General features: G+C 39.5%; 2 protein-coding genes across 2 annotated transcripts; both read left to right on the top strand.

The window, feature by feature from the left end:
* The first annotated feature begins 13,209 nt into the window (after positions 1 to 13,209).
* LOC149926190 (uncharacterized) lies at positions 13,210 to 14,889 on the top strand. Its single transcript, XM_090161891.1, has one exon. It carries the CDS (start codon positions 13,210 to 13,212, stop codon positions 14,887 to 14,889), a length of 1,680 nt encoding a protein of 559 aa, XP_090018017.1.
* Positions 14,890 to 15,143: 254 nt separating this feature from the next.
* Positions 15,144 to 17,876, top strand: LOC149926191 (uncharacterized). The gene has a single exon (XM_090161892.1). The coding sequence runs from the start codon at positions 15,144 to 15,146 to the stop codon at positions 17,874 to 17,876; it is 2,733 nt and encodes a 910-aa protein (XP_090018018.1).
* Positions 17,877 to 19,601: the final 1,725 nt, after the last annotated feature.

The raw sequence follows: 19,601 nt of genomic DNA on the forward strand, positions 1-19,601 counted from the left end.
TTTAATTAAAAAGACTTCCAAGAGACCCTCTAGTCAATTTAAAATACGTAATTCAGTTTCCGTACATTGTGAACCCAAAGTTACGACTGAATGACTTATTTCAATTCGACTAGGTCTTTCTTGAAAGTCCCTTTAACAATTCAAACAGGCTACTGCAGTGTAACTGCACATATTTCATCAATCCTTTCTAGAAAGAAATGTGGTCATTTTAATGTAACTCTAAATGTTACTCTTTTTTACTACCAGCGGGTACTTGACTTGTGAGGATCTTCAGTTTTTCATGATGTATGCCAAATTTAAATACTGATGTATAATTCTACTTTAAACCAGAAGTTTAAAATAATAAGTGCAGACTTGGATAGATAGAATTTAGTACATGTCTGTTTTATAAATTCGTTAAGAGAATTAGCTTACATAGAAAGTTGCAAACTCCTTTAACCGTTTAATTTCTTATGTATTTATACAAAATTTTAATTTAACATATAAAACAGCATGTTAATTAAGGTTTTTTTTTTTATTCAAGGAAGAAAGGGCTGAGGTTGAGTCTGAGAAGACCACGAGCCCGGCGAAACACCATCTGATTAATCAGGGCGAGATATGTGTAACGGCCACGCCAACGGGGGGATACGTGGGGACAGGGGTGGGGACACCCGTGGCGGAAGTATTCCGACCACCCGTTGGGGAATTGGTAGTCGTCCTCACACGACCATCCACAAACTCTGTCTCCCGGACGCCTGGGATCACAGGAGTGAGCCACTACTCCCGGCGTGTTAATTAAGGTTATAATATTTTCCGAGTAGTAGTTTGAAACACAAAACCGCAGAATCCAGTTACGACAGCATAGCAGACGTCTATACACTGCTTTTTTTTGTTTGAGACTCACACAAATCGGTGTCGACCCTAGGCCTTAGACACCAGCACACACAATAACTGATTAATCAGGGTGAGATATGTGTAACGGCCACGCCAACGGGGGGATACGTGGGGATAGGGGTGGGGACACCCGTGGGGGAAGTATCCCGACCACTTATACTTAATTCTGAACTAAACACGCGTACTCCTTTACACTTTAAAATTTTCTCAGTTTACTGTTACAGTTTCAAGGCTCAAATTTAAGGAAAGGGTTTTAAAATCTATAAAAGGTGAGGAAAATCGATGGAAATTATTTAAGAAATATATTTTGCTTTTTAAAATAATTCCAAAAAATAACTCTTTAATTCTAAAACATTTCCAATATCTGTGCCTTCATAGTTCCCAACTAGCCCTTAAATAAACCTTCCAACTGCTTTGATTAAAGCATTTTTTATTTAATTATAACATTGTACCATATTTAATAAATATTTTGGTGCCACCTTGTTATTCAACAAACCCACTGACTTTCAGCCATAATTAAAAGAAAATCCTGCATTTATACATTAAGGCCAGGCACTTGGCTTTATAATTCGCTAGTTGACTTAGGCCAACAGAGGTACATAAAGCATTAGCTAAGCTAAATATTATTTTAATTACTTTACTTAAAGTATTGTCTTGAACTGGATTTTTCATTAGAACAATTTTTAGAAATGAAACGAAAGGCACCTTGGAATTATTAATATAACCAAAGGAAGTCGTGTAACATTTTAAACGAACACTAAAATACATATATTTTGATTGTTGAAATAGCATATATGTCCCAATAAAAGCCTCTGTAACACTCCAATGCGAGAGCATGTAAAATAAAAGACAACGCTTTTCATGTTGCGGTGTAATTGATAAATTTCTTTAGTTTGCTTCCCTGATGGTGGGAATTAAAAATTCAGACAGTCAAAAGGAATTATCACAAATTTTTCTAGAAAGGTTTTTCTCACAGGAAATTGTGTACCAATTTTGTAAGCTCATAAGAATTCTAATTTCTGCAATCGCTCAATTCTATACACCTTTTTTCTTTTGCATATCCAACTGGTGTATAGTAAACGAATATTTGGCAGTATTTGCACAGTGAGTTATTAACGACTGACTAAGTTCAAATAAATCAATCTCTGCAGCCAATTGATATCATCCCACAATGAAATGGACGAATATACGGCGCTAGTCCAATGACATCTGCTTTTAATTGTACATCCATTCAATTTATGTCGCAGTACGAAACCACTTTCTGTCTTGATTTTGACCAAAGTATATAGTAGACGAATATTTGGCCGTATTTGGACAGTAAATTATCGAGAACGGACCGACTTGAAAAAAACTGGTCTCCAGCCACTTGATATCAAAGAAGTACGCCACTACTCCGACCAAGAGAATGTTTTTACAAGGGCTCTTATATTCTCCGGTCCCATAGTCACATGGGTTAGACAAATATATGGCACTACACTCTAAAAACTAAGGGTTTAAATTTAAACCATAAATGTGTATAAACATTATGTCCAAAATCCAATCCATCGAAGGATTTCATAAAAACCATTCTAAATTTAATTGGTTTAGTTCTAAACCATTTATATTTCCAGATAATTTAACATTTATTTATTTGGTTTAATTTTAAACCATTACTGTAGCAATATAAAACGATTTATATGATATTAGAGTTTAATAATGGCTTGTATATAAACCATTTTAAATATATTTATATGCTAAAGCAAATACCACAAATGTTTAAAGTTATACTCTTACTAATATGGCGAGATACCTTTACTGCGCTTCCAATAGCAGCTTAATGATTTGAATTTGAACTCTTACTTTACTGCCGGGAGACCTTTACTGCGCTTCCAATAGCAGCTTAATGGTTGGAATTTGAACTCTTACTATACTGCCGGGAGACCTTTACTGCGCTTCCAATAGCAACTTAATGGTTTGAATTTGAACTCTTACTATACTGCCGGGAGACCTTTACTGCGCTTCCAATAGCAGCTTAATGGTTTGAATTTGAACTCTTACTATACTGCCGGGAGACCTTTACTGCGCTTCCAATAGCAACTTAATGGTTTGAATTTGAACTCTTACTATACTGCCGGGAGACCTTTACTGCGCTTCCAATAGCAACTTAATGGTTTGAATTTGAACTCTTACTATACTGCCGGGAGACCTTTACTGCGCTTCCAATAGCAGCTTAATGGTTTGAATTTGAACTCTTACTATACTGCCGGGAGACCTTTACTGCGCTTCCAATAGCAACTTAATGGTTTGAATTTGAACTCTTACTATACTGCCGGGAGACCTTTACTGCGCTTCCAATAGCAACTTAATGGTTTGAATTTGAACTCTTACTTTACTGCCGGGAGACCTTTACTGCGCTTCCAATAGCAACTTAATGGTTTGAATTTGAACTCTTACTTTACTGCCGGGAGACCTTTACTGCGCTTCCAATAGCAGCTTAATGGTTTGAATTTGAACTCTTACTATACTGCCGGGAGACCTTTACTGCGCTTCCAATAGCAACTTAATGGTTTGAATTTGAACTCTTACTATACTGCCGGGAGACCTTTACTGCGCTTCCAATAGCAGCTTAATGGTTTGAATTTGAACTCTTACTATACTGCCGGGAGACCTTTACTGCGCTTCCAATAGCAACTTAATGGTTTGAATTTGAACTCTTACTATACTGCCGGGAGACCTTTACTGCGCTTCCAATAGCAACTTAATGGTTTGAATTTGAACTCTTACTTTACTGCCGGGAGACCTTAACTGTGCTTCCAATAGCAGCTTAATGGTTTGAAGTTAAACTCTTACTATACTGCCGGGAGACCTTTACTGCGCTTCCAATAGCAGCTTAATGGTTTGAATTTGAACTCTTACTATACTGCCGGGAGAAATTTACTGCGCTTCCAATAGCAGCTTAATGGTTTGAAGTTAAACTCTTACTATACTGCCGGGAGACCTTTACTGCGCTTCCAATAGCAGCTTAATGGTTTGAAGTTAAACTCTTACTATACTGCCGGGAGACCTTTACTGCGCTTCCAATAGCAGCTTAATGGTTTGAATTTGAACTCTTACTATACTGCCGGGAGACCTTTACTGCGCTTCCAATAGCAGCTTAATGGTTTGAAGATAAACTCTTACTATACTGCCGGGAGACCTTAACTGCGCTTCCAATAGCAGCTTAATGGTTTGAAGTTAAACTCTTACTATACTGCCGGGAGACCTTTACTGCGCTTCCAATAGCAGCTTAATGGTTTGAATTTGAACTCTTACTTTACTGCCGGGAGACCTTTACTGCGCTTCCAATAGCAGCTTAATGGTTGGAATTTGAACTCTTACTATACTGCCGGGAGACCTTTACTGCGCTTCCAATAGCAACTTAATGGTTTGAATTTGAACTCTTACTATACTGCCGGGAGACCTTTACTGCGCTTCCAATAGCAGCTTAATGGTTTGAATTTGAACTCTTACTATACTGCCGGGAGACCTTTACTGCGCTTCCAATAGCAACTTAATGGTTTGAATTTGAACTCTTACTATACTGCCGGGAGACCTTTACTGCGCTTCCAATAGCAACTTAATGGTTTGAATTTGAACTCTTACTATACTGCCGGGAGACCTTTACTGCGCTTCCAATAGCAGCTTAATGGTTTGAATTTGAACTCTTACTATACTGCCGGGAGACCTTTACTGCGCTTCCAATAGCAACTTAATGGTTTAAATTTGAACTCTTACTATACTGCCGGGAGACCTTTACTGCGCTTCCAATAGCAACTTAATGGTTTGAATTTGAACTCTTACTTTACTGCCGGGAGACCTTTACTGCGCTTCCAATAGCAACTTAATGGTTTGAATTTGAACTCTTACTTTACTGCCGGGAGACCTTTACTGCGCTTCCAATAGCAGCTTAATGGTTTGAATTTGAACTCTTACTATACTGCCGGGAGACCTTTACTGCGCTTCCAATAGCAACTTAATGGTTTGAATTTGAACTCTTACTATACTGCCGGGAGACCTTTACTGCGCTTCCAATAGCAACTTAATGGTTTGAATTTGAACTCTTACTAAACTGCCGGGAGACCTTTACTGCGCTTCCAATAGCAACTTAATGGTTTGAATTTGAACTCTTACTTTACTGCCGGGAGACCTTTACTGGGCTTCCAATAGCAGCTTAATGGTTTGAATTTGAACTCTTACTATACTGCCGGGAGACCTTTACTGCGCTTCCAATAGCAGCTTAATGGTTTGAATTTGAACTCTCACTATACTGCCGGGAGACCTTAACTGTGCTTCCAATAGCAGCTTAATGGTTTGAAGTTAAACTCTTACTATACTGCCGGGAGACCTTTACTGCGCTTCCAATAGCAGCTTAATGGTTTGAAGATAAACTCTTACTATACTGCCGGGAGACCTTTACTGCGCTTCCAATAGCAGCTTAATGGTTTGAAGATAAACTCTTACTATACTGCCGGGAGACCTTTACTGCGCTTCCAATAGCAGCTTAATGGTTTGAAGTTAAACTCTTACTATACTGCCGGGAGACCTTTACTGCGCTTCCAATAGCAGCTTAATGGTTTGAAGATAAACTCTTACTATACTGCCGGGAGACCTTTACTGCGCTTCCAATAGCAGCTTAATGGTTTGAAGATAAACTCTTACTATACTGCCGGGAGACCTTAACTGCGCTTCCAATAGCAGCTTAATGGTTTGAAGTTAAACTCTTACTATACTGCCGGGAGACCTTTACTGCGCTTCCAATAGCAGCTTAATGGTTTGAATTTGAACTCTTACTATACTGCCGGGAGACCTTTACTGCGCTTCCAATAGCAGCTTAATGGTTTGAATTTGAACTCTTACTATACTGCCGGGAGACCTTTACTGCGCTTCCAATAGCAACTTAATGGTTTGAATTTGAACTCTTACTTTACTGCCGGGAGACCTTTACTGCGCTTCCAATAGCAACTTAATGGTTTGAATTTGAACTCTTACTTTACTGCCGGGAGACCTTTACTGCGCTTCCAATAGCAGCTTAATGGTTTGAATTTGAACTCTTACTATACTGCCGGGAGACCTTTACTGCGCTTCCAATAGCAACTTAATGGTTTGAATTTGAACTCTTACTATACTGCCGGGAGACCTTTACTGCGCTTCCAATAGCAGCTTAATGGTTTGAATTTGAACTCTTACTATACTGCCGGGAGACCTTTACTGCGCTTCCAATAGCAACTTAATGGTTTGAATTTGAACTCTTACTATACTGCCGGGAGACCTTTACTGCGCTTCCAATAGCAACTTAATGGTTTGAATTTGAACTCTTACTTTACTGCCGGGAGACCTTAACTGTGCTTCCAATAGCAGCTTAATGGTTTGAAGTTAAACTCTTACTATACTGCCGGGAGACCTTTACTGCGCTTCCAATAGCAGCTTAATGGTTTGAAGTTAAACTCTTACTATACTGCCGGGAGACCTTTACTGCGCTTCCAATAGCAGCTTAATGGTTTGAAGTTAAACTCTTACTATACTGCCGGGAGACCTTTACTGCGCTTCCAATAGCAGCTTAATGGTTTGAAGATAAACTCTTACTATACTGCCGGGAGACCTTTACTGCGCTTCCAATAGCAGCTTAATGGTTTGAAGATAAACTCTTACTATACTGCCGGGAGACCTTAACTGCGCTTCCAATAGCAGCTTAATGGTTTGAAGTTAAACTCTTACTATACTGCCGGGAGACCTTTACTGCGCTTCCAATAGCAGCTTAATGGTTTGAATTTGAACTCTTACTATACTGCCGGGAGACCTTTACTGCGCTTCCAATAGCAGCTTAATGGTTTGAATTTGAACTCTCACTATACTGCCGGGAGACCTTAACTGTGCTTCCAATAGCAGCTTAATGGTTTGAAGTTAAACTCTTACTATACTGCCGGGAGACCTTTACTGCGCTTCCAATAGCAGCTTAATGGTTTGAATTTGAACTCTTACTATACTGCCGGGAGAAATTTACTGCGCTTCCAATAGCAGCTTAATGGTTTGAAGTTAAACTCTTACTATACTGCCGGGAGACCTTTACTGCGCTTCCAATAGCAGCTTAATGGTTTGAAGTTAAACTCTTACTATACTGCCGGGAGACCTTTACTGCGCTTCCAATAGCAGCTTAATGGTTTGAAGATAAACTCTTACTATACTGCCGGGAGACCTTTACTGCGCTTCCAATAGCAGCTTAATGGTTTGAAGATAAACTCTTACTATACTGCCGGGAGACCTTAACTGCGCTTCCAATAGCAGCTTAATGGTTTGAAGTTAAACTCTTACTATACTGCCGGGAGACCTTTACTGCGCTTCCAATAGCAGCTTAATGGTTTGAATTTGAACTCTTACTATACTGCCGGGAGACCTTTACTGCGCTTCCAATAGCAGCTTAATGGTTTGAATTTGAACTCTTACTATACTGCCGGGAGACCTTTACTGCGCTTCCAATAGCAGCTTAATGGTTTGAATTTAAACTCTTACTATACTGCCGGGAGACCTTTACTGCGCTTCCAATAGCAGCTTAATGGTTTGAAGTTAAACTCTTACTATACTGCCGGGAGACCTTTACTGCGCTTCCAATAGCAGCTTAATGGTTTGAAGTTAAACTCTTACTATACTGCCGGGAGACCTTTACTGCGCTTCCAATAGCAGCTTAATGGTTTGAAGTTAAACTCTTACTATACTGCCGGGAGACCTTTACTGCGCTTCCAATAGCAGCTTAATGGTTTGAATTTGAACTCTTACTTTACTGCCGGGAGACCTTTACTGCGCTTCCAATAGCAGCTTAATGGTTTGAATTTGAACTCTTACTATACTGCCGGGAGACCTTTACTGCGCTTCCGAAAGCAGCTTAATGGTTTGAATTTGAACTCTTACTATACTGCCGGGAGACCTTGACTGCGCTTCCAATAGCAGCTTAATGGTTTGAAGTTAAACTCTTACTATACTGCCGGGAGACCTTTACTGCGCTTCCAATAGCAACTTAATGGTTTGAATTTGAACTCTTACTTTACTGCCGGGAGACCTTTACTTCGCTTCCAATATCAACTTAATGGTTTGAATTTGAACTCTTACTTTACTGCCGGGAGACCTTTACTGCGCTTCCAATAGCAGCTTAATGGTTTGAATTTGAACTCTTACTATACTGCCGGGAGACCTTTACTGCGCTTCCAATAGCAGCTTAATGGTTTGAATTTGAACTCTTACTATACTGCCGGGAGACCTTAACTGCGCTTCCAATAGCAGCTTAATGGTTTGAAGTTAAACTCTTACTATACTGCCGGGAGACCTTTACTGCGCTTCCAATAGCAGCTTAATGGTTTGAAGTTAAACTCATACTATACTGCCGGGAGACCTTTACTGCGCTTCCAATAGCAGCTTAATGGTTTGCAGTTAAACTCTTACTATACTGCCGGGAGACCTTTACTGCGCTTCTAGGGGCATCTTAATGGTTGGTGTTTAAACTCTCACTATACTGGCGGGAGACTTTTACTGCGCTTTTGAAAACACAGTAATGGTTGTTCTGTTAGCATTATTTACCAGAAAACATTTAGTAAATTGTACCCTAATTATTATTTAAATTTTTTTACCCAATTTAAAATACCGACCCAAATTGAGACATTTACCCAAAATTTGATATTTCACCAAATTTAACCACCTTTGTTTAAAAAAAATTGAATAATATTAGATTTTGCCATGTTAATTTAGATAGAGAAATATAATATTTTAGTTGTCAAAAACGTTTTCAGTTGGCATGGTAAAACTAAATCCCATCGCATTTTTTCCCTTTGGGGTTTTTTTAAGTTACATGAAGGTCTACTTAATCCCAAAAGTTAAACAAAATCGGTAAGTTACACCTCGGGTAGTCTCCTTGCTAGTGTAAGGTAGGTGATGCTAATATAAACAACTTTAATCTTTATTATAATTAAATTTAATCCATTTAAATACAGAAACCTAAATTTAATAATTAACAAAAGAGGTAGGCTTACGTTAACCTAACGCCGCCAGTAGAGGTGTCAACGAGCCGAGCAAACTCGCGAGGGCTCGCAACTCGACACGCTCGAAGTGTATCGAACCGAGTCGAGCTAAGAATAAATGAGTCGCGTGTCGAAGCGAGCAAAAACGTATCGAGCCGAGTTCTAGAGCTCGCCCGTTAATCAGCAGAAAACGAACCGTGTCATGAACCGAGCCTATGTCATATCGAGCGAACAACGAATCGAGCTAGTTTCATGGCGAGCGAGCAACGAGTCGAGCTAGTTTCTTGGCGAGTGAGCACCGAGTCGAGCTAGTTTCTTGGCGAACGCATCGAACTACGAGCTAAAAAGTTGAACCCTGAAACGAATCAAGTGCCCTCGCTTGAAAAAACCATTCTCGCTATTTAATAGCTCGAAAGCTTACTTTCTAAGGTTAAAGGAACGCATATCGTAACACCTTTCTAAAAATGGATATTAGGTTCAAATTATTCTGTATTATATTTGAGGCATTCAAGGACGTTCTTTGGGGGTGGGAGCAACCAGGTGGTTGCTCAGCGATAATCATGGATGGTGATGAATATATAAAACTTTTTGTACATTATAGCTGGCCTTTATTTTAAACCCAGACAATAAACCGTTTAAACAAATGTGGTTTCCTGGAGCACTAAATTAAATGTATTCATTTCATTAGTGTAGCTTGCCTAAGCTAGGGTCGGACTGGGTACGTAAAGACTCAGGTGAAAGTTGCTGTAGTCAGCAGTAGGGTTTCAAACTGGGGCGGCAAAACTGCTTCTTGAGACCAGGGCAAAAGGGCGATCGCTAATTCGGCCTATAAGTCAGTGTGGTCTTGAATTTAGCGGCCTTAATTGACGTTTCTGTACATAACAAAGACCTTTTTATTTTACTTATTGAAAACATTTTCTATGCATTTTTTTGTGGATTTCTACATTGCCTCATTGACTTGAACGTTACGCGTTAACTGTGCTTTTACTCGTTAACTGTGCTTTTACTCGGTCTGCATTTGCACTGATTTAAAGTTCTAAATGTTGGTTGTTATTCATCAGTTCACTTTGAAATCACCCTTAAGGCTCATTCTAACTATCCAACTTTAGTCAGCTGACCAAATTAGGCAGACTAGTCAGCCTCACTTTTTTTGCATTCACACTAACCAACTGACACGTTCACATTACCCGCCTTGTTCGTCCGACACAAATCTTTCAAGTTGTCAGCTGACTAAAGTTGGATAGTGTGGATGGGCCTTTAAACTGTCTAGTTCGGCGATAAGTTTTACTTTATGTTGTGGTGCTAGAATAAAAATTGTAAATAGCATTCTCGAGTGGTGACCAAGGTTTCAATTAAAATAGCCGCATTTATTATTGTTCGGGTAATTAATTTTAAAACATAAATTGACGAATTTTAAGTGGTTATTTATTTTCATAAACTCGCTCGGTACAACTATGTATTTTACACAAGTCAAACAGAGCAATTTAAATCGGAAACCATTTTGAGCGAATATACAACCTCGATTAAACATTAACTATAAGCAATATTTGAATTAACATTTTCATTAGTTACGAAGAATGTTTGAATCACCCTGTACACTTAGAACACATTTACGTACGAAAAAAGCCTCACCAAGGAAAAACGTAAAAATTTTCTTGTTATATTATATTACTTTTGATAATACAGTATCCATACACTTAAATTTGTAACGCTTGTGGCATAACTATACAGTTTTCGTTTACTTATCTGTGTCAAAACCATACAGTTTTCGTTTACTTATCTGTGTCTAAACCATATAGTTTTCGTTTACTTATCTGTGTCATAACCATATAGTTTTCGTTAACTTATCTGTGTCAAAACCATACAGTTTTCGTTTACTTATCTGTGTCAAAACCATACAGTTTTCGTTTACTTATCTGTGTCTAAACCATATAGTTTTCGTTTACTTATCTGTGTCAAAACCATACAGTTTTCGTTTACTTATCTGTGTCTAAACCATATAGTTTTCGTTTACTTATCTGTGTCATAACCATATAGTTTTCGTTAACTTATCTGTGTCAAAACCATACAGTTTTCGTTTACTTATCTGTGTCAAAACCATACAGTTTTCGTTTACTTATCTGTGTCTAAACCATACAGTTTTCGTTTACTTATCTGTGTCTAAACCATACAGTTTTCATTTACTTATCTGTGTCATAACCATATAGTTTTCGTTTACTTATCTGTGTCAAAACCATACAGTTTTCGTTTACTTATCTGTGTCATAACCATATAGTTTTCGTTTACTTATCTGTGTCATAACCATACAGTTGTCGTATACTTATTGTTGTTATGTTACTTTTGGTAATACGATACCATATGCACAGCCTTCAAACCAACCATCACCTACTTAGAAATATAACTTTTGTAACGCCTGTGGCATAACCATACAGTTTTCGTATATAAAACATTCCCAGGGCCCGTACAACCAAAGGGTCCCAGGTTTGAGCCTTTCCCTCATCAATGGGAAAGAGTTATGTGTTACCTCTGGTCATACGTAGAAAGTGACGCATAATGTTTCGATAACTACCACACTAACTTGTTATTTCTGGTGATACTTAATGGTCATACTTTCAATGAAATTCAAATATTCCAGCATGCGTAAAAAATCCACGTTTAACGCGAAATGGCTAATTATTTAAAGGAAAAGTCCAGGTTGGGTAAAACTTGGGTCTATTTGAAAGATCATGTTTAAATATATTAAAAAATATCAGTCGTAACTTTGTATCTTTTTTTAATGACGAGAAATTAATTTTTAAACGAGCGAAATTTACCGCCAAGCGAGCTGCCATTTTCTTTCGCCTTCCCTCCGCAGACCGCACGCGGAGCAAGCGCGCGCGGGGAACAGAGTGTGAAAACTTTGACTAGCTGTTTAAATATTTTATCTTATTTTGGTGTTAAGTGTATATTATTTGGAAAAGTGTAACAATTTGTATTTAAATTTAAATGTTTGTAAAATTTGTATTTTTTGGGGAAATGTTAACGGTTTTATTTTATATACTGTATTGTATTATGGACGCCAGTGCCACGGGGTTTTCTTGGAAAAAACCCGTGATGCCAAGAAATCAGGCGAGCGAACTTTTCTGCGAGGGGGTTAAGGGGTCGGCGGTCAACCATTGGTTGGAAATGGCCGCTAGGCTCCCTCGATATTTTTTGAAAATTTGTTGGAAGGAAAAGAGACATCTTGTAACGGGAGTTCGGAGTATTGAAGTCGGTTGGGAACCATCCCAAATTTCGGATCTCGGAAAAAATAAACGAAGGTAATTCGGAACGGAAATTGTTTTGAGAAATTATTTCATTCATCGGTTTAAATATAAGCGGTAAAATAAATAAACCAAAACGGCGCAGCTCTCCCCCCTAGATTTAATTTTTCAGTCGATTAAATTCAGGGAACAAATTAAAAATAGAAGACTCTCCCAGAGCAAATATTCGTCATGGTGCCGAAACCCGGGACCTTTAGATCGTAAATTCGGAAATCGTATCGGTTAAAAGTTAAAAATCGGAAAGTTGAACTCTGGAAAAGGTGTCCACAAAAAAAAAATTATCAGCGGAATTACGGAATTTTAAACGGACTAAATCGGTACGCGGAACAATAAAGGTTAAAAATGAGTCTAACAACTCAAAGTTCGGCGGAAGTCAAGAAGTTAAAATCGCAAAGAACTCCGATTCGGACAAATACTACATTAGCCATTCAAGCGATGGAACTTCTGTTAACGGCAACAGTATTTAAAGCGGAAGATGTGGAAGATCAGCTCGCATTCATATTACTAAAAGAAGCGAGTTTGGACTCTTTGGACAGCAGAATATTCGACCTGATCGAGGATCCAGAATTGGATAAAGAATGCGAATCGGTAGAGAAATACAAACAGGAGATCACTAAAGCGAAGATGAAAGCGAAGCGGAAACTTAAGGATGAAGGAGTCAACGTAGCATCATTATCGAGTGGACAATCGGTTAACAGCGATACGGCGACGGTCAGTCAAATTGCGGCGAGTTTACTTCAAGCATCGCGAGAGGCCAAGTTACCTCAACTGGTCATCGGCAAATTTAGAGGAGACGTCACGGAGTTCACGGGTTTCTGGAGTCAGTTTGAAGCGACGGTGGATGCGAGAAATCAACTATCTAAGGTGCAGAAATTTGCGTATTTAAAATCATATTTGGAAGGTGACGCGGCGAAAATCTTAGCGGGCATGAAACCATCGGAAGAAAATTATGACGTGCTGTTAAGTTATTAAAGGCTAGGTTTGGTAGGGATGATTTAGTAGTTAACGCTCACATGCAAAAACTTATAAACATTGAACCAGTTCGTAGCGCTGGAGATTTAACAGGTTTAAGAAAAATGTTAGATATTTGTGAAATGAATATTCGTAGTTTACGTTCTCTAAATTATGATACGGCGGTAAATGGGTCATTTCTGTGCCCAAAGTTGATAGGGTGCATGCCAAAAGAAATCAGATTGGAATATACTAAAACTCTAGGATCAAAGCCAGCTATGAATGTAGACGCTCGTTTAGATTTTTTAAAATTACAAGTTGAAAGCAGGGAAACCTGCGAATTATTAGGAGATTTGCATGGTCAATCTAAATTGGAGTCGATGTCGCGAGACAAATTTAAACCAAAACCTCATAAATTTGAATTTAATAAAACTAGGCCAAATTATTCTGCCAGTGTTCTTTCCACGCAAATTGCTCCGCGAAATGTTTTTTGTATATTTTGTAAAGAGCTTGTATTTAGCTTAGATGAAAAAAAGGGAATTATTTCAGAAAGTAACAGGTGTTTCGTGTGTTTACAAATCGGGCATAGCGCGAGAAGGTGTACTTCAAAATTTAATTGGTGCAAAATTTGTCGGAATAATCATAACGCCGCGATCTGTGTCAAAAATGAAGCCAACCAACCTAAAGGGTCGCGGAATTCGGAATCGTCAGAAAGTCGCAAATCGGTAACGGAGGAAAGGATGGAGGTAAAGGCAAATTCGGTCACGTGCGCGAACGGAGAAACGGTTCTCCTCCAAACGGCGCGCGCCTTGGCGAAAAACCCCGCGAACGGCAACGGAGAGGTGGTCCGCTGTTTATTGGATCCCGCAAGTCAAGCGAGTTTTCTTCAAGAAGACGTCGCGAAAAGATTAAACCTACCGGTCGTCGGAGAAATACCAGTCTCAATCAGCAATTTCGGAAACGAAGCGCCTTCGGAAACCCACAGAAGATTGGTACGGATCAGTCTAGAAAACGCCGAAAACCGCAGCGAAATCATCGAGATAACGGCGGTAGAAGTTCCTTTCATCCGCGAAACAGCTCCCACAACGGATTGCGAAAAAATAAAACGGCACATGAAATCAAAAGGACTTCAATTAGCAGATAATTCTAGTTCCGGATCAAACATCGGATTTTTAATCGGAGGCGACTGTTACTGGGAGTTTGCCACCGGAAGGTCGGAGAGATTCACGAAGGCGCTCGTCGCAGTCGAAACGACGCTTGGATGGGCGGTTCAAGGACCGCAAAAAATAAGAAGCATGACCGTCGGAACTTTCTCGGTCAACGTCTTGAAAATCGGATTAGATGAAAAAACCTTGTCCAAAACAATGGAGTCATTTTGGACCATGGAGGGAATGGGCATTCACGAAGAAACCAATGAGCCCACGGACAACGAGGACTTTATCAAATTTCAAGAAGAAATAAAATTGGAAGATGGACGCTACAGCGTCACATTTCCCTGGAATCGGAACAAGGCCGACCTCTCGGACAATCTAACGATTGCTACAAAAAGAATGAATGGACTCGTCAGGAAATTCCAGCGGGAGCCGGATCTGTACGTCGAATACCAGGCGATAATTCAAGACCAACTTGACAAGGGAATTGCGGAAAAGGTAGAAGATCCAACGCTAGCGCAAATAGGAACGTACTACGTTCCCCACCAGCCGGTTCGGACAATCGAAAGAAAACGACGAGTCTACGAGTAGTCCTGGACGCTTCGTCGAAAGTTCAAGGCGCCCTCTCGCTCAACGATTGCATGTCGTCAGGACCGAATCTGAATCCGGACATGTTGCGCTTACTTTTAAAATTTCGGTGGCATAAAATCGCAGTCAGAGCGGACATTGAGAAGGCTTTTCTCCAGGTGGCACTTTAACCTCAAGAAAGAGACTCAGTTCGTTTTCTTTGGACGTCAGAAGACGAGAGCGGAAAAATCAAAGAAAAAGAGTACCAAACGTTAAGAATGGCGCGCGTTCCCTTCGGGGTGACGGCCAGCCCGTTCTTACTCGGAGCGACGATCAAGACTCACGTGGCGAAATACAAAGACGAAGAACCGGAAATATTTAAGGCGCTAAATGAATGTCTCTACGTAGACGATTTCGCCAGCGGGGAGAGCGACGTAAACAAAGCTTACGAGATGTCGGAAAAATCTTCAAAAATACTTCGGGACGCGAAAATGATTTTGCGTAAATGGCAAACCAATTCGCCACAACTGCCAGAAAGATGGATAAAAGAAGCCACTCTGTCGGAGGCGAAAATTAAGTACACGGGAGAAGCGGAACCTTCGGTAGAGAAAATACTCGGCCTAGTCTGGAACCCAAGTTCGGACGTTTTGACAGTCGACTTGTCAAAATTGATAACAATCGTCAAAACAAACCAAAACACGAAACGTTTCGTATTAAGTACGGTTTCGCAGATTTTCGATCCCATCGGATTTTTATCACCATTTGTTATTCGGGCCAAAACTCTGTTTCAAGAGTTGTGGGAGAGAAAATTAGCTTGGGACGAAAACCTCCACGAAGACCTAGGTTACATTTTCGGAAAATGGTGCGAAGAAATAGAAGAACTTCAACACGTAAAAATATCAAGATTTTACTTCAACAGAATACGAGAAACAATCACAAAAACGGAATTGCATTGTTTCACGGATGCATCTCAGAAAGCGTACGCTACAGTTATCTATCTTCGTGGCGAAACCGACCAACAAACGATCAGTACCTCCTTCGTTACGGCAAAAACACGTGTGGCGCCCCTGAAGAAAATAACAATCCCAAAACTAGAACTCGTGGGATGGCTCCTCGGAGCGAGACTCGTAAAAAACGTAAGAGAAACTTTCAAGGACGCCAATCCCAAAATCAAGTTGTGGACGGACTCGACGATAGCCTTGAGTTGGTTAAAAGCGCCCTCTAAGACATGGAAGCCGTTCGTTCAGAATAGAACCGCGGAAATTCAAAAGTTGGTAGAATCGAAGAATTGGGCCTGGTGCCCAGGAAGTCAGAACCCGGCGGATTTCTCCACGAGGGGGGCAACGGCAAAGGAGCTCCTCGATAAACGAGTTTGGTGGGAGGGCCCGGCGTGGCTGAAAGAAGCTAAGACTCTATGGCCTACGGATCAAAAACAAGTATACGGCGATAATTTCGAAGAAATAGAAAGCGAAAGAAGAAGGGTCGCGATGACCGTGGAAGTAAAAAACAAAATTGGAATTCAAAACGTAATTGATTTAAATCGTCACAACTCTGTAAATAAAACCTTTCGGATCGGCGCTTACGTAGACAGATTCATCAAGATGCTAAGGACAAAAACCAAGATTTTGGGTCCAATTACGGCGGTCGAAATTCGGAAAATGGAAATCAAATTCATTCGGGACATTCAAACTGAAGATTACGGACCGGAAATTAAATCTCTACAGGAAAACAAACCTTTCCCAAAGAATTCGAAAATCGCGACTTTAGATCCAAAGTTAAACGATCAAAGGCTACTTATTTTGGGAGGACGTTTAGAAGAAGCGCCGTTTAGTTACTCGGTGAAGCATCCGATTATCATCAACAAGAATCAAACAATAGCGAAACTGCTAATGATTCGAAGCCATAAAGAAGTAGCCCACGAAGGTATTCAAGCGACGGTAACGCAAGCTCGGGAACGTTATTGGGTGATTGCGGGTAGACAATTAGCGAGAAATGTTATCAGACACTGCTACAAATGCCAGAGATTTCACGCAAAACCACACGACGCCCCCATGGGGCTTCTTCCCGGAAACCGGATCACCGAGTCACCCCCATTTTCCGTCATTGGAGTGGATTTTGGAGGTCCATTGATGGTCAATATCGGCGGAACCCTCGAAAAGTGTTACGTATGTCTTTTCACGTGTTGCGTAACACGCGCGGTCCATCTGGAATTGGTCCCCTCTCAAAGCGCCTACGAGTTTCTTATGGCGTTTCGGCGGATGATATCAAGACGGGGAATACCAACATCTGTTTATTCAGAGAATGCCAAAGGTTTCAAGAGAGCCAAAGACGACTTACGGAAGTCGTTCGAAAATATTCAGAGTGACCAAGTACGGCAGTTTTTCAGCCAGAAAAACATCGAATGGAAGTTCATAGTGGAACACGCACCCTGGTGGGGTGGACACTACGAACGTTTAATCAAATCGACTAAGGTCATTTTACGGAAAATTCTCGGAAAAGCGCTTTTGTCGTATGTCGAAATGGAAACTATATTGTCGGAATGCGAAAGCGTGATAAACTCTCGTCCTATAACTTACACGTTCAATGACGCGAACGAACCGGAACCTCTAACCCCTTCGCACCTGCTCATCGGTAAACGCGTAACCTGTCTCCCACCGTTAATTGCAAAAATTGCGGACATTCCCAAAAACAAAAATGAGTTTGCCAAACGATTTCGGTATAGAGTTAGTGTTATGGAAAGGCTATTTAAAAGGTGGAAAACGGAGTATTTATTGGAATTGAGAACGGCTCACCATATTATTTTATCAAAAACAAATAGTAAAATTAAAGTCGGTGACGTTATGATAGTGCATGAAGACACGACTCCTAAACATATGTGGAAACTTGGCTTAATAACGGAGTTAATAGAAGGTAGAGATAAAAATATTAGAGCCTGTATGGTAAAATTAGGTAACGGGAGCGTAATTAGGCGCCCCGTGCAGTTGTTGTATGCGATGGAAGTTACTGATTAATAAGGAATTTCAAATGTCAAAATTTTAATATTGTAATACAAGTATTCCAACGCGGGAGTGTGAAAACTTTGACTAGCTGTTTAAATATTTTATCTTATTTTGGTGTTAAGTGTATATTATTTGGAAAAGTGTAACAATTTGTATTTAAATTTAAATGTTTGTAAAATTTGTATTTTTTGGGGAAATGTTAACGGTTTTATTTTATATACTGTATTGTATTATGGACGCCAAAAAGGCGAGGCGAGGAAAAGTTCGCTCGCATTTGAACAATACCCAATACACGGGGTTTTCTTGGAAAAAACCCGTGATGCCAAGAAATCAGGCGAGCGAATTTTTCTGCGAGGGGGTTAAGGGGTCGGCGGTCAACCATTGGTTGGAAATGGCCGCTAGGCTCCCTCGATATTTTTTGAAAATTTGTTGGAAGGAAAAGATACATCTTGTAACGGGAGTTCGGAGTATTGAAGTCGGTTGGGAACCATCCCAAATTTCGGATCTCGGAAAAAATAAACGAAGGTAATTCGGAACGGAAATTGATTTGAGAAATTATTTCATTCATCGATTTAAATATAAGCGGTAAAATAAATAAACCAAAACGGCGCAGCTCTCCCCCTAGATTTAATTTTTCAGTCGATTAAATTCAGGGAACAAATTAAAAATAGAAGACTCTCCCAGAGCAAATATTCGTCACAGAGCGCTGTTAAAGCCTGTTATAGCGCGAACAGCGCGTGATGAAGTCCTAAAACGCATCGCATGGTCGCCATTATATTTCATTTTTCATGGACCAAAGTCATTTCAAAAGAGGCTAGCGCAACAACGTCAATTTTTTCTGAGCCTAGATGCTATCGCTACCTGGTGTAAATTGAAATCAGCAAAATTCTTGAAAACTTATTTATAACCTTTCTTTTCAAATTTAATAGAAATAATATGGCTAGGAAATTAATTTAAACTATAAACGAAAATCCCTTTAAAAAAGTTTCACCACAAACCAAGCCGTTTTACCTGTTCAGGTGTCTAAAAGTTACTCTAACTTATGGGTACCTCAGCTCCAAAATATCTACTTTTAAGTTAACTTTCCCATAGCGTGAAGGCATCGAGTTTTATCGATTTTAATGTTAAAACGCTCGTTACCTATATATACCTTGGGGACGACACGCCGGCTCGTCCCCAAGGTATAATAATAAACGATGGCTCTAAGTATACTTTGATTTAATGGGAATTACACATTTTATTGATTTTTACATTTTTAAATTTCTTTAGTGGTAAATAAAGCTTGAGTTAGAGCTTTTGGTAGTGTTGAATTCGTTGAATTGTGTGCGTAACAGATGTGGTTATAATTAGTTATCATATATTATTCACATTTTTACTCTCATAATATAATTCGGATTGTGTGAGTTATTTAAACATCGAGGCCAGTTCGTATCTATCGGTTATACCACGTCAGAGTTGAGACCATTTTCAATTTTTTTCCTTGAAGTGAAACTCCAGAAAGTATTATTGACGATTGTATTAAAATTAAAAACCAGTGATTTAGGAGAATTAATTTAAGTACAATTGACAAAAACTAATTTTTATTACTTTATTTAAAACCTAAATATAAGAAAATTAAAAACAAATTTAAATATTTAAAAACGCCTTGAACGAGTGTCTTAGCTTTTCAGTTCCTGGTTTTGCACCTACTGCACCTCGGAAATTGAATTAACATATTACACCTAGTTCCATACGAAC

Source organism: Leiobunum rupestre, chromosome 10 (assembly GCF_980474605.1).
Source record: "Leiobunum rupestre chromosome 10, qqLeiRupe1.1.hap1, whole genome shotgun sequence".
In the NCBI taxonomy this organism is placed as follows: Eukaryota; Metazoa; Arthropoda; class Arachnida; order Opiliones; family Sclerosomatidae; genus Leiobunum; species Leiobunum rupestre.